The sequence below is a fragment of the Antechinus flavipes genome, chromosome 6, assembly GCF_016432865.1.
Source record: "Antechinus flavipes isolate AdamAnt ecotype Samford, QLD, Australia chromosome 6, AdamAnt_v2, whole genome shotgun sequence".
NCBI classification, from domain to species: domain Eukaryota; kingdom Metazoa; phylum Chordata; class Mammalia; order Dasyuromorphia; family Dasyuridae; genus Antechinus; species Antechinus flavipes.
In genome coordinates, this window is record NC_067403.1 from 199,438,120 (window position 1) to 199,451,480 (window position 13,361).

Sequence of the window (13,361 nt, forward strand, 5' to 3'; positions counted from 1 at the left end):
TCCAAAACCGCCGCCGTCAGCCGCTAGGGGGCGCCGTCTCTCTGCTCGGCCCGGGAATCCGGGCTGGGCCTATAGCTGGGGCGTCATCCATTGATCTGTCGGGCGGGGTCGGGGGCAGAGGGAGGGAAGAGTGGGCTCGCTGGGGTACTCCGAGAGGAGCGCGGGTCAGAGCTGGAGATTGAGTACAGACGGGGCTGTCCTGCCTCGCCGCCGCCCGCACGGAAGCCGCGCCCCCAGCCACGCGTAGACCGGGGCTCGGGCTGGCCCCTCCTACGGCGACGTCCAGAACCTCCACTGCGCACGCCCTAGTCGTCTTGCTCCCTCCTTCTCCAGTCTTAGCTCCTCCCCTTTCTGCCTCCCCTCTTCTTTCCTCCCCATTCCCTCCCTTCCCCCTCCCCCTCGGCTCTGACCGAGCGGGCCACCGTCCGTCTCGTCCCGTCCTGGAGAAGGCGAAGTGGGTCCGGGCCAGTGTGTGTGTCTGTGTGTGCGACGAGAGGGGGAAGCCGTTTCTGCCCCCCTAAGATGGTGTCGGCGGCCGCCGAAGGAAGGCAGAGGAAGAGGCCGGCGGCGGCGGCGGGGGCGGCGGCGAGCACTGAGCGGACGCGGAGGCCCCTGCCGCAGTGCCGGGGTCCGGGCCGGGGCCGGGCGGCGGTGACAGGGAAGGCTGGGGCGAGGAGCGGGCTGTCCGCGCCAGGACCGTGGCCGGGGTCTCGGCCGCTCCGGCGGCCCCCGCCGGCGCCGCCGCTGCTGCTGCTGCCGCTGCTGCTGCTACTGCTGCTGCTGCCCCTGCCCGTCCCCCGGGCGGCCGAGGCGGCGGCCCCAGCGGCCGTAGCGTTAGGCTCGGCCGCGGCCGAGGCCAAGGAGTGCGACCGGCCCTGCGTGAACGGCGGCCACTGCAACCCGAGCACGGGCCAGTGCGTGTGTCCGGCCGGCTGGGTGGGCGACCAGTGCCAGCACTGCGGGGGCCGCTTCAGGTGAGCAAGTGAACGTCTGGGGCACTGTGGGACATGGACACGAGGGGACGCTGTGTGTATGTGTGGGACACCGTGCCAGGCTGTGGGAGACACTGTGACACTGTATGTGTCGTACACTGGCACTGGCTGGGTGACAACGCGTGTGACCCTGTGACACTGCGCCTGTGTTGGGTTTGGGGCTTCGGGGATAAAAGGGTCAGGGCCGCGGAGAGCCCCCCATCCACGGGCTTCCCAGGAGTGGGACACATCATCCTGGCCGTGGCCACTTGGCTGGGATGTAGTGGATAAGGCCCTTCAAAAACCCCCAAAGCCCCGGAGAAATGTCCGGCCAAGGAAGAGCAGGCCTAATAGGGGGATGCCAGATTGTGTACCCGGGGGTCTCTGGAAAGGGTCTTCGGGACCACGGGGTTCCCATGTCTGGAAGGTGTGTGCCGGGGTTGTAGACCATCTGGAGAGGGCCAGTGATTGCAGTAGTGGTTGTAATAAGAGTAGAGAGATCTGGTTCATAGGAATGGGGCTGGAAAGTAGGATTTGGGGTTCTTTGGGGTTGGGGGAAGGTAAGGTCATTCATTGTGTTAGGAAAGATGAGTATTTCAGAAATGGATTTGGAAGAAGATGAAATTTAGGGTGGAATGGCGTTGGAACTAATCTTTTACACCCACAGATCATTAATGGAAAGTTGGAAGTGACCTCAGGCCCTCATTGTGTTGTTCCATAGTTTCAGTAGTGTACTTCTCTGTTGCCCTCTCCTCCAATTTAGAGTTTTATTGGCAAAGATACTGGAGGGATTTTGCCATTTCTTTCTTTAGCTTATTATTACAGATGTGGAAACTGAGGCAAACAGGTTAAAGGACTTGCCCAGGTCACACAATTAGTAAATGTATGGGGCTAGATTTGAACTCAGAAAGATATCTTTGTGATTCCAGGCCAGGCTTGCCACTCTATCCACTGCACCACATAGCTGCCCCTCAGTTTACAGATGAGAAAACTTGAATCCTTTGTGGATTTTCTAGAGCTGTATACAGTTTCAGAGACTCATAAAAGGTAGTTTTCTATAAGAATAGGAATATGGGAATAATTTGTGAGGATGCAGTAGGGGACCATTGATTTTTGGGGTAGAAATACAGATCAATATTGAAAAGGAAGGGAACTTTTATTAAATCAGAGGAGAAACTGAAAGGAAGTCTGTAAAACTTTAGAAGTCTTGTCTGTCCTGAAGATTAAACTTAAAGTTTGTGAAGTAACTATTATGGTGTAGGCTTTGGTAATACAATGATTATGAAAAAGCAACTCTTTCTGGACCTCAAGGAACTTAAAATCTATGGAGATCAAAAAAGAACATAAATAAATACAATATGAAGCAGAGTATAAAAGTGAAGGAGAAATGAGAGGACAAAGTTCTAAGAAAATTTAAGGAAAGAATTATCTTCAGTAGTTGGGTTAGTAAAAAGAGAAGTTTTCATGAAGAAAGTAGTAGCTAATCTGAGCACTGAAGAAAAGGAAAAAGCTTTCAGGAAAATCTAAGGAGAGTATTTTGTTCTGTTTTGTAGATGGTGCCTGCTGGTTAGAGATGGGCACCTGGGAGTGCAATATACTTTTTTGAGGGAGAAATAGTAATGAAGGGAAGATTAGGAATGTTAATTCTGACATGAGGCACCTGTGGTATAATGAAATATGGTTGAGAGAGGACCTCTTATTCTCATCGATGCTAAACATGAGAGTGATGCCTCTTGCTTTGAGTAGAGTTCTTTCCTGAAAGAAGTGTTACAATTTTGGTTCCAGAAAATGCAAGATATTTTTGAGGGTGAGTGGTAATTATTTGTGATTTAAATACTTAGATTACTATAGTTTCTAATTTTTAGGAAGGAGAGGCTCAGGTTTATTTGTTTTGAACAAGATTTTAGTTGGAGCTCATTCATACATATAGTGTCAGTTTTGAGTACTATGGATTATCTAATTTGATTTAGACTTTTAACTTCTGTGTTATTAGATTAAAAGGTATTAAGTGAACATTCTCATTTATAATTAATTATTTAGAGAAAGTAGTTTCTGAATTCAGAACCCACTTAAAAGTTGATTGCATCACACCATTGCTCTGTTTTGCTATCTAAGTGAAGATTTTATTGTATCCCTTTCTGGCTAAAAATGTAGAATGAAGAGAGGAAAACATAGAATGGCAAAACTGGAGTGATACATTTGCAGTAATTATATGCTGCTTTCAAGTGCAGGGTGCTGCAGAGATACTTAAACAGGACAAGGATAACAGTATCGTTTTAGAGCCTTTTCAGAGATCTCTAAAGCAAGGAATTCACTTGTAATTTTCTCTGCTCACCAATATCAATGAAAGTTTGCTTTGGTAGTATAAATAAACCTCATCAAGTTAAGAATTCAAAAAATTAATCAACTTTCATACATTTTTAGATGTAAATTTTAGCTCCTTCATTTTAAACTAAAATTTAGAAAGAATCAACATCCTTTCTAACTCAGAATAAGCGGTTGAACTCAATGTCATAGGCAATTCTCTAACACTGTAAGTTGTTGGGCAGATGTCAATTTATTCCCTATTTGAAATCATGTATCTGATTTTCTCTCCTCTTGTGCTCCCTCCATGCCTCCAAAAGAAGCAAAAGTGGTTGTATGTTGTAAATTTATATAAATGTAAATATATATATATATATGTAAAATGCTGTTGAAACGTAGTTTCCATAGTTGAGAAAAGTTTTTCTAAATCAGACTTTTCTTATGGAAAACCTTTGGTCTAACCAAATTCCAATAAATATTTTGGAAACTTAAGGTAAAAGGCGTCAGGGGAAGGAAAACAGGTTTTACAAAAATGAAATCAGTGTTCCTTATCTAGTTCTATTAGTGGGTTCATATCATGTGGCAGTGTTAACCCATCAGCCCTGGGGACATAAGTACTTGTGACTGACTTAATAATGGTCCTCTTCAATTTTTATTTTTGGAAAATACATTTTAAAGTGAGAAAAAACTGAACAATGAAGTTAGCTGTCTTTAGTTATTTGTTTATAAACAGCAATGTTTACTTGTAATCTCAAATTTCCCCTAATGAATCAAAATAATATATTTTTAAAAGTTGTTTCCAACCTGACTTCTAATATGCATTTCTAGTTCTAAGTTTCTTTTGAATGCCAGACTTGAACATCCATTATTGTCTGTAGATCTTATTATTACCTTAAATGTATCTAAAGCCAACTCATTTTCTTCCCCAAACCAGCTCCTCTACCACACTTGACTGTTTTCTGTCAATGAAACCATCTTCCTATAGCCTTGAAACTGTTATCATTTTGGATTCTTCTCTCTCACTCTTGATTAGTAACAGACATGTTCATTTTTCCTTGAAGGTCATTTTTCCATTTTTACCAGCACCACCATCATAAATGCTTATCACCTCATTGTTGTATATCATAACTTGACTAATACTTTGCTGACAGATCTGTCTACCTCTAAAATTCTCTCCAAAAGGAAGTATCATTAGATTATTTTTGTTCAAAAATACTATTTGCACATATTTTGATTGTGCTCAAAAACCTTCAGTTATGTTCTTTCTTTTCCATCTCCTTATAGTGTAAAGTCTAGACTAATAAATTAGGAGGGACATAATATTTTAAAATATTTAAAAGGTTACTCTGTGGAAGAGAAATCAGACTTATTTTACCTGGCTCTAGGGGAGAGATCATCTAATTCAATTCCTTCATCTCATAGATGAGCAAACAGAGGCTCTTTATGTATATGTACTTTTTCATGGACAGGGATTTCAAGCAGTAGGGCACTTTCTACATCATCTGATTCATCCATCTCATTTTACAGATAAGAAAATTGATTGCAAGCTTAAGAAATGTGTCTCTGATCACATAGGTAGTAAGTGACAATACTGGGAAGCAAATACAAGTTTTTTTTTACTGTACCACCCTCTCTCTGTCATATGGTATTAAGTAGCAGATTTGAATGTAAGTGTTCTGACTTGAAACTCAATGTTTTTATGTCAGGATATTTATGACCATTGCCTAAAACAGGCTCTTAGGGGTGAATCCCCTATTGTCTCCTCCTTTTGCTTCCCTTGTCCTGTCAGTTTTCTTCTCTTTCCAAATCTAAGCCTTGGATTACTTCCATTATCAGCCACCTCTTCTTTATTTTATGAGCTACTGCGTCCACAACTGTTCTGATTGGATACATTACAAATTCATATAATTTAAACTCAACTGAATCCTCACCGAAGGAAGATAGAATTTTTATTCTTCTTTAATTGATTCCCTATTTCATTTCCCACAGAAGATATTCTAAACCTTTTTTTTTTTTTTTCTTCTTCAGGCCTCTTTCATCCAATTCCTTCTCACCTGAGGATCTTGATTGCAATTTTACTGAAACAAAAATGAGGCTATTCAGCATGAACTTTTCTTTTATACTTTTCACCTCAAAATTCCCTGACATTATCTCATACTCTCCTTTTTTCCCCCTATTCTCTGACAAAGAGATGGCTTTTTTTTTTTTTTTGGCTACTCTCAACTCTTCTATAAATCTATTTTATTTTCATAATCCTTTTAAAAAATTAAATTGTGTGTTTTTCAATGAACAAAAATCTATTTTCTCTCCCTTTCATCAACTCTATTATTGGGGGTAGGGGAAGAGAAAACTCTTGTAACATATCTTCCTAGCCAAGAAAAACAAAGTCCATCATTGGCTATATCCAAAAATTATATATATCACTCTGCACCCTGAATCCATTACATCTCTGTTACAAGTTGGTTAATGTGTTTTATTATCAGTCCCTTGTAATCATGGTTGATTATTGGTCATGGTTTTGGATTCTTTGGCCTTTCAGATTTGTTTGTTTGGAGGCAGTTAGGTGATGCACTATATAAGTGTGTTGTAGTTGGTTTTAAGAAGATCTGAGTTCAAATTCTTTTTCAAATATTTATTAGCTGGATGTCTCTGAGCAAATCTTTCAACCTCGGTTTCCTTATCAGTAAAATGGGAGTAATAATAGCACCTATCTCCTAGGGTTGTAAAAGGATCAACTAAGATAACATATGTACTTGGAAACCTTAAAAAGTTATTTATATAACTATTAGTTGTTATTATTCCAGTATTGTTATCTTTATGTAAATTGTTTTCCTAGTTTTGCTCACATCAATGTACCATTTCATATAAGTCTTTTCAGGTTTATCGAGAATTGTTCCTTTAAACACTTCTTACATCACAATAGTATTAAATTATATTCTTATGCTGTAATTTGTTCAACCATCCCCAAATTAATGGGAACCCTTCCCTTCCCATTTTTCCCCTCAGATTACATTGTGAACATTCCCACTTTTTCTTGAATCTTCAATCTGTCCCAATCAACTGATTTCTTCTCTTCTTCCCTTCAAATGTGGACAACTCTCCTCTCTCCTTTTCTTAGACAAATTCTTTGAAAGAGTTGTTTACATAGTGATGTCAAGCTTAACTGGACACCATTGACTTAGAAAACCACAAATTAACATTATTTTTGTTATATTGAATTAATTTTTTTTAATTTTTAATTTTTAATTTATTTTTTTTAATTTTTATTTATTTATTGTTATATTGAATTTAAAAAAAATTGTTAAACATTCCCAATTACATTTTAGTTTTATTTGGGTTGGTATGACAATTCTGCTCTGTTCTTAGTGTATATACTCAGTGCTTCTACGAACTCTTTCCTCTTGCTCCTCAACCTCTTCTAATCTGGCTTTTGAACTCATCATTCCGATAAAACCACTCTCTCTGAGTTTACCAGAAATTTCTTAATTGTTAGATCTAGGGACAGTTAGATGGCACAGTGGATAGCACTGGCCCTGGAATCAGGAGAACCGTCTCAAATCCATCCTCAGACACTTAATACTTATTAGCTTGTGACCCTGGGCAAATCACTTAACCCAATTGCTTAAAATTTTTTTTGTCAAATCTAATAGTTCTTTTTTCCTCAATCCTAATCCTTTTTGATCTTTTCTACAGCATATGATCTGTTGCCTGTTTTCTACTGGATATTTGAAATTAAATATTTATGTGTGTTATAAACACATACAAAGTAGATGAATACAAGGTATCAAGGGAGGTAAAGATTTTCTCCTCAATCCTATATTTGAGAATATTTAGTCTCTTTTGCTTCCTTATCAGGCCTTAACTGTGGATATTTCTCAAGGTTCTATCCTGAGTCCTTGTTTCTTCATCTGTATTTTATTTCTTGGTTACTACAACGGTTCCCATCAAGTTAACACTCATCTCTAAGCAGAAGATTCCCAGATCTTCTGTTTGTCCATTAAGTTTAGTCCTTGATCACTATTTGGACATTTCAAAGTGGATGTTCCAAAGATATGTTTAAATCTGAACTCATTCTTTTTCTCCCTAAACTTGTCATTTCTTCCAGATGTCCCCATTATTGCCAAAGAAGCCACCATCCTTTTAGTGTCTTAGGTTCCTAATCTTAGCCTTGTTCTCAGCTTCTTAATCTCCTTTACCCCATGTATCCAATCATTGGTCAAATATTGCCTTTTCTATTTTGACAGGGTCTCTTTCATTGACCCTTCTCTCCATTCCAACTATTAGTTACCATTTAGTTCAAGCCTTTATCACTTCTCAGCTAGATTCTCAGTAAGATAGTAAGACCAATTAGGAGGATGATGCAAATAACATCCTCCTAATTGGTCTTATTATCTTACTCCCTCACCATTGTAATTCACCCTATATACTGCTGCCAGTTGTCCTTTAACATAAATCTGACCATGATTACCTTATTCAACTCCATTTACTTTCTTTGTCATTAGAATAAAATATAAATCTTTTGATTTTGAAAGCCCTATACATCTTAACCCAACCTACTTTTCCAGATTCATTGGACATTATTTTCTCCTCTCATACCTTGGGATCCAGTCAAATTGTTCTAATCTGTATTTCTCACTCACCATGAAGCACACTATCTTTCTTCTCTGAGTCTTTGTACTAGCTATTACCCCATGCTTGGAATACATTTCCTCCTTATCTCTGTCTTTAAGGAATACTAGTTCCTTTCTTTTAAGATGTATCTTAGTCACCATCTCTTACATGAAACCTTTTCCTGATCCTTCCAATTACTAGTGCTTTACCTCCCTTGATACCTTGTATTCATCTACTTTGTATGTGTTTATAACACACATAAATATTTAAGTAGAAGTGTATTTTGTGTATTTATTCACTTAATATATATGCTGTGAATTTCTTTATAAGTGCTTTTATTATAATGTATGCTGAGAGTAGGGATTGTTTCCTTCTTTGCATTTATATCTCTAGTACCTAGAACTTAGGCAATTAATTACTACTTGTTTTGCGAGAAATCAAACTTAGGTCTCCACTTTGTCAAGAACTGGATGTCAAAAGAATTTTGTAGCATATTAGATGAGGAAGTCAGTTTTATCCGGATGTGAATTTATTTGTAAAATCGATGCATAAGATTTTTTCTTATGTTTAGATAATTTGTTGATCAATTACTGTGTTCATCACTGTGTTGAGCACTGGGGATCTAATAAAATCAAGCCAGATAAATCTATATTCTAAAGCAATTTATATTCTAGTGGGTGAAGATGGCACATAAAGATGATCTGGGAAAAGGGACAGATAAAGAGTCATGGATTTGGAGCTGGTCGCTGGAAGTAAGGTAGATGCTTGTCTCAGGAAAAGAGAAGGTGAAAGCTCATTTCTCATAACCCATCCCCAGTTCCCAGAGTCAAGTTCAAGTTTCCAGTGGGAAGTAGGTAGAGATAAAGGTTGGCATAAAAGGGGCTGATTTGGACCTGTTTGATGATTTAGTTGATAATCTTTCCCTTCTAACCTCTCATAGCAGTTTATTTTTTGAACTCTCTTTTATCTCTGATGGCATCTTTTCTCCCTGCTAGGTTAATACAGTACAAGGGCAGGGGCTATGTCTTATCACAGTTTGTATTTTCTCCAGTTCTTCGGACAATGCTTTGTATACACATTAAGTTGTTACACATTCTTAGGATCATAGATTTAATAGCATCTTTTCTCCCTGTTAGCTAGTACAGTAGGAGGGCAGGGATTATGTCTTATCACAGTTTTGTATTTTCTACAGTTCCTAAGATGGTGTGCTCTGGACACATTAAATTCTTACACATTCTTAGGATCATAGATTTAGCTTTAGACCTTCTCTGTGCCTCCCTCTCCTATATTGTAAATGAAGAAACTGAAGCTCACAGAAAGGAAGTATCTAAGTTAATAATCAACAGAGCTAGAATTTGACAGCAGATGTTCTAACTGCAAATCCAATGATCTTTCCACAATATAAATTATCTCTAATGAATGAATGAATTTGTGTCTGGAATCTAAGTTGGATTAGAAGACCTATAAGTTTCTTTCCAATTTCATAATTCTATAGTCAATTTGTTTAGTGTGTTGGGTATCTTAATGTAATTGTTTAAATTTTGATGTATTTGTATGTAGACTTAGTAAATTTTTGTAGAGCCCAATGTACAGGTCTTAAAATAGTTGTATGGACCAAGAGATTGTTTATATTAAAATAATTTTCTTATCTATAGAGACAGCCTAATAATTTAAAGAGTTTCAGAAGTCTTTAGGATAATAGCATAGATTTTTTGATTAAAAACTCATTTTTAGCTTACTTTGACATTTGAGCTCATTACCTATATTATTAGAAATAGCTATCTTCTAATTTTATAAACATGTATACATATATTGTATTTAACATATACTTTAACATATTTAACATGTATGGGACTGCCTGCCATCTAGAGGAGGGGGAGGAGGGTGGAAAGAAGGAGAGGAAAAGTTGATACAGAAGTTTTTGCAAGGTCAATGTTGAAAAATTACATATGTTTTGTATATAAAAAGCTATAATTAAAAAATGTTAAAAAAAAAGAAATATCTATCTATTAAGTGTCATACACACATATAAGTAGATGCTGAGTCCCTTTGAGCAAAAGTTGAATTTTTTAATGTTATTTTGTTTTTGGAAGTGTATAAAAGAAACTAGCATCGACAATAGTAGAGATGTATATGTGGAGAATGACAGACCTATTATGAAAACATTTCATTATGATATTTTAAACTTTGCCATTATCTTTAATCTTTCCTCCATTCAGATGTCAAATTGATATTTTTAAAGCACAGATTTGACCATGTCATTTCCCCTTCACCCCCTTCCCAAATTCTATAAACTTGTAGTTGTTTCCTTTTACCTCTAGAATCAAATATAAAATCCTCTGTCTGGCTTTTAAAGTCCTTCACAATCTATTATCTCCATTCCTCCTCTCCTCTCTTTTCCAGTCTTTAATTCATTAACACTAGTTTCTTTGTTATTCCTTAAACATTTTGTCTTTTTAACTTTGAATGTTTTCACTGATTATCTCCATTCCTGGAATGCTCCCTCTTCATCTCTCACTCTCTTGACTTCCTTGAAGTCCTCAACTAAAGTTCCATTTTGTGCAAGAAGTCTTTTCCAGTCCTCCTCCTCCCTGTGAGATGGCATTCTTCTCCTCCTTCCCCCCATTTATAGGTAGATATTTATATGTTGTTTTCCCCATCATACTTTGAGCTCCTTAAAAGCAGAAACTGTTTTTTGCTTTCTTTAAATAGCTCCAGCTCTTAGCACAGCGCTTGACACATTGTAGACATTTAATAATTGCTAGTTACTAGTTGCTAGTTGATTGATTAATCAAGTATTGTTTTTTCAGTTTCCTCTTCTGTCAATTTTCATTATGTCAGGCTTGTTGCCATCCATCTATTACACCCATTCAATTTTTCTCCTTAAAATCAGAATGTTAAAGTTGAAAGGGAATTATTAAATCATCTAATCAGGACTTAATTTCCTTTTCCTCCAATTTTTTAGTTTTTACTTTATGGTATTTATATTGATACTTTTATATCATTCATTTTTGAATATCTCATTATTATTTATCCCTTATGTTACATGATATTAAAAGAAAAAATATTTCAACAAAATCAACCAAGACATTATTTTACATCCATAGTCCTCCATCTTCACAATTAAGGGAGGAGGGTGAATTTTCTCTAATTTTCAGGGCTAAAACTTCTTGGTTGTTCCAATTATAGTTTTTGTTTACATTGCAAGTATTGTGTATATTGTTTTTGTTGTTCTTTTTCATTGTTGCTCATTTTACCCTGCATCACTGTTCTTGGGGAAGTCTTTTATTACCTGAAATCTTCATGTTTATAGTTTTTTATGGTCCAATTTATATTCTGTTGCATTTCTATACCATAGTATGTTTAACTATTCCCTAGTTGATAGACATCTACTTTGTTTTTTGTTCTTTGTTTCCATACAAAAAAGCTATAATTATTTTGATGTGTATCTTTCTATTTTTGACATCTTTATAGATAATCCCTGCCATGAGATTTCTGGATCAATTCTTTAATCTCAGTTACACATAGATAAATAGTCATACCCTTTGATGTAATAGGACTGTGTCCCCCTGATCTTTGAGGGGTGGTGGTGGACCTGGATTAGAAAAACCCCTCCTGGCTCTGGGAAAACTACCTGGTTCCTATAGGAAACTCCCACCTCCAGTTGATCTGGGAAACAATCATCACCCATTATTGACCTGGAAATTAGTCCCTAAATTCATCTGAAGATCGCTCCCTAGTCCCAAGCCATAGAAGGCTAAATAAGATAAAAAATCTGTACTTTACTATCTTCCTAATCAGGAAGCAGCTGAAAAAAGGAGTTTTTCAGTGAAAACAAACCCATTTTGCCAAAAACCTCACTTGAAGACTGGAACTGCACAAAATCTGCGACACTGGCGTGGGGGTCCCCATCACTGTTAGGGAACACCTTGCCATCACCAGCAAGTGTTTCATTCCCATGTTCATGAACTATCAAATTAATTTGTCAGTCAATCTTTAAACACTTAGGAAGTGCCTCTTATGTGCCAAGTTCTATGCTAAGATCAGGGATATAGAGAAAGACTAAAAAGCAAATCTGCCCTCAAGAAGCTTACAATCAAATTGGGAAGACAGCATGCAAATAAATCGTATACAAACAAGCTCTATGCGGGATAAATAGCAGATAATAAATAGGAAAAATTGTAGAATTGAGAAGTTGGGAAGGCTTTTTGTAGAAAATAGGATTTTAATTGAAGGAGGCCTGAGAAGGTAGGAGGTGGAATTAAGGAGGGGAGTATATTACAACCAGACAAAAGGTCTGGAGGAAAGAGATAGTGTTTTGTTCTAAGAACCCCAAGAAAGCTAATAATTATAATTTTTTATGATTCATGTTTTTCTTTTGCTCTATGACTTCAAATCTGTTCTTCATCTCCCTGTTACTTCGATTCACTCCATCCTTGAGTTCTTTCACAGGTTATCACTTTTACACTGATTATACTGAACTTCTTTCATGCCTTGGTGAACCAATTTTATCCTATCATGAGTTGCCAAGCCCAATCTTCCTAATTGTTTCATTGTCCTTGTCCTGTTCATTACAGTGACTGTTCTAAATCTTTTTATCCCTCTTTTAGCCTGTAATGAAGTCTCTTTCTTCTGCCTTCTTTCCTGAAGAACTTGCCTCATATGCTACTGAGAAAATTGAGCCCATTCTCTAAGAGCTTCTTTTTGCTTCCCCACTGTCTCACATGAAAAAGTCACTCTATTCCTTTCCAAGAGAGCCATCAACACACACTTTTGATCCCATTGATCTCATCTCAACAGTCTTTCTCCTTCATTTTCTCCATTCTCATCGACTTTCTTGCTTCCCTACTGTCTACAAATACATTCAGGTCTCCCTCTTCCTGGAAAAGTGCTTACTTGGTCCTACTATCCCTGTATATATCATATCTATCTATCTATCTATCTATCTATCTATCTATCTATCTATCTATCTATCTATCTTCTCCCTTTTATGGTTAAATCCCTTGAGAAAACAGTCTTCTACACTCTCCTTCCTCTTGTTCTCTTCTGAATACTCTTTAGTCTAACTACTGGCCTCATTAAACTGAAATTGCTTCCTCCAAAGTAACCATTGTGATACACCAGTACCCATCAGAATCTCCCATCCATGTGTTAGGCTAACCTAAAAAGGGATAAAGCTGGGCTTGATTAGATGGGAACAACACTGAATTGATATACCTCAAATTGACAGCCACTGTCAATAAAAACAGAAGTACCAAAAAGCTATATCAAGCTTTTTGGTACTTCTGTTTTTATTGACAGTGGCTTTCTACTTACCTAAGGACTCAAGATTTATTCAAGGGTCCCTTGGATGTGATGGAAATACCAAGATCCCATGAGGCACTATAATCTACTCTGTTGACCACATGGTTTTTAAGGATTACTTTTTTCCTATTAAATAAACTTTTCATGTTAGGGCTGAGTAAATCTTCTTTT

The 13,361-nt window shown here is 37.9% G+C and overlaps 1 protein-coding gene across 1 annotated transcript in view; it reads left to right on the forward strand.

The window, feature by feature from the left end:
• Positions 1-409: 409 nt before the first annotated feature.
• ATRN (attractin) overlaps positions 410-13,361 on the forward strand; it is a 236,781-nt gene continuing 223,829 nt past the window's right edge. Inside the window, exon 1 of the mRNA XM_051965371.1 lies at positions 410-974. Within this exon, the coding sequence (XP_051821331.1) occupies positions 523-974 (452 nt within the window). The 5' untranslated portion in view covers positions 410-522. The remainder of the gene's footprint in view (positions 975-13,361) is intronic.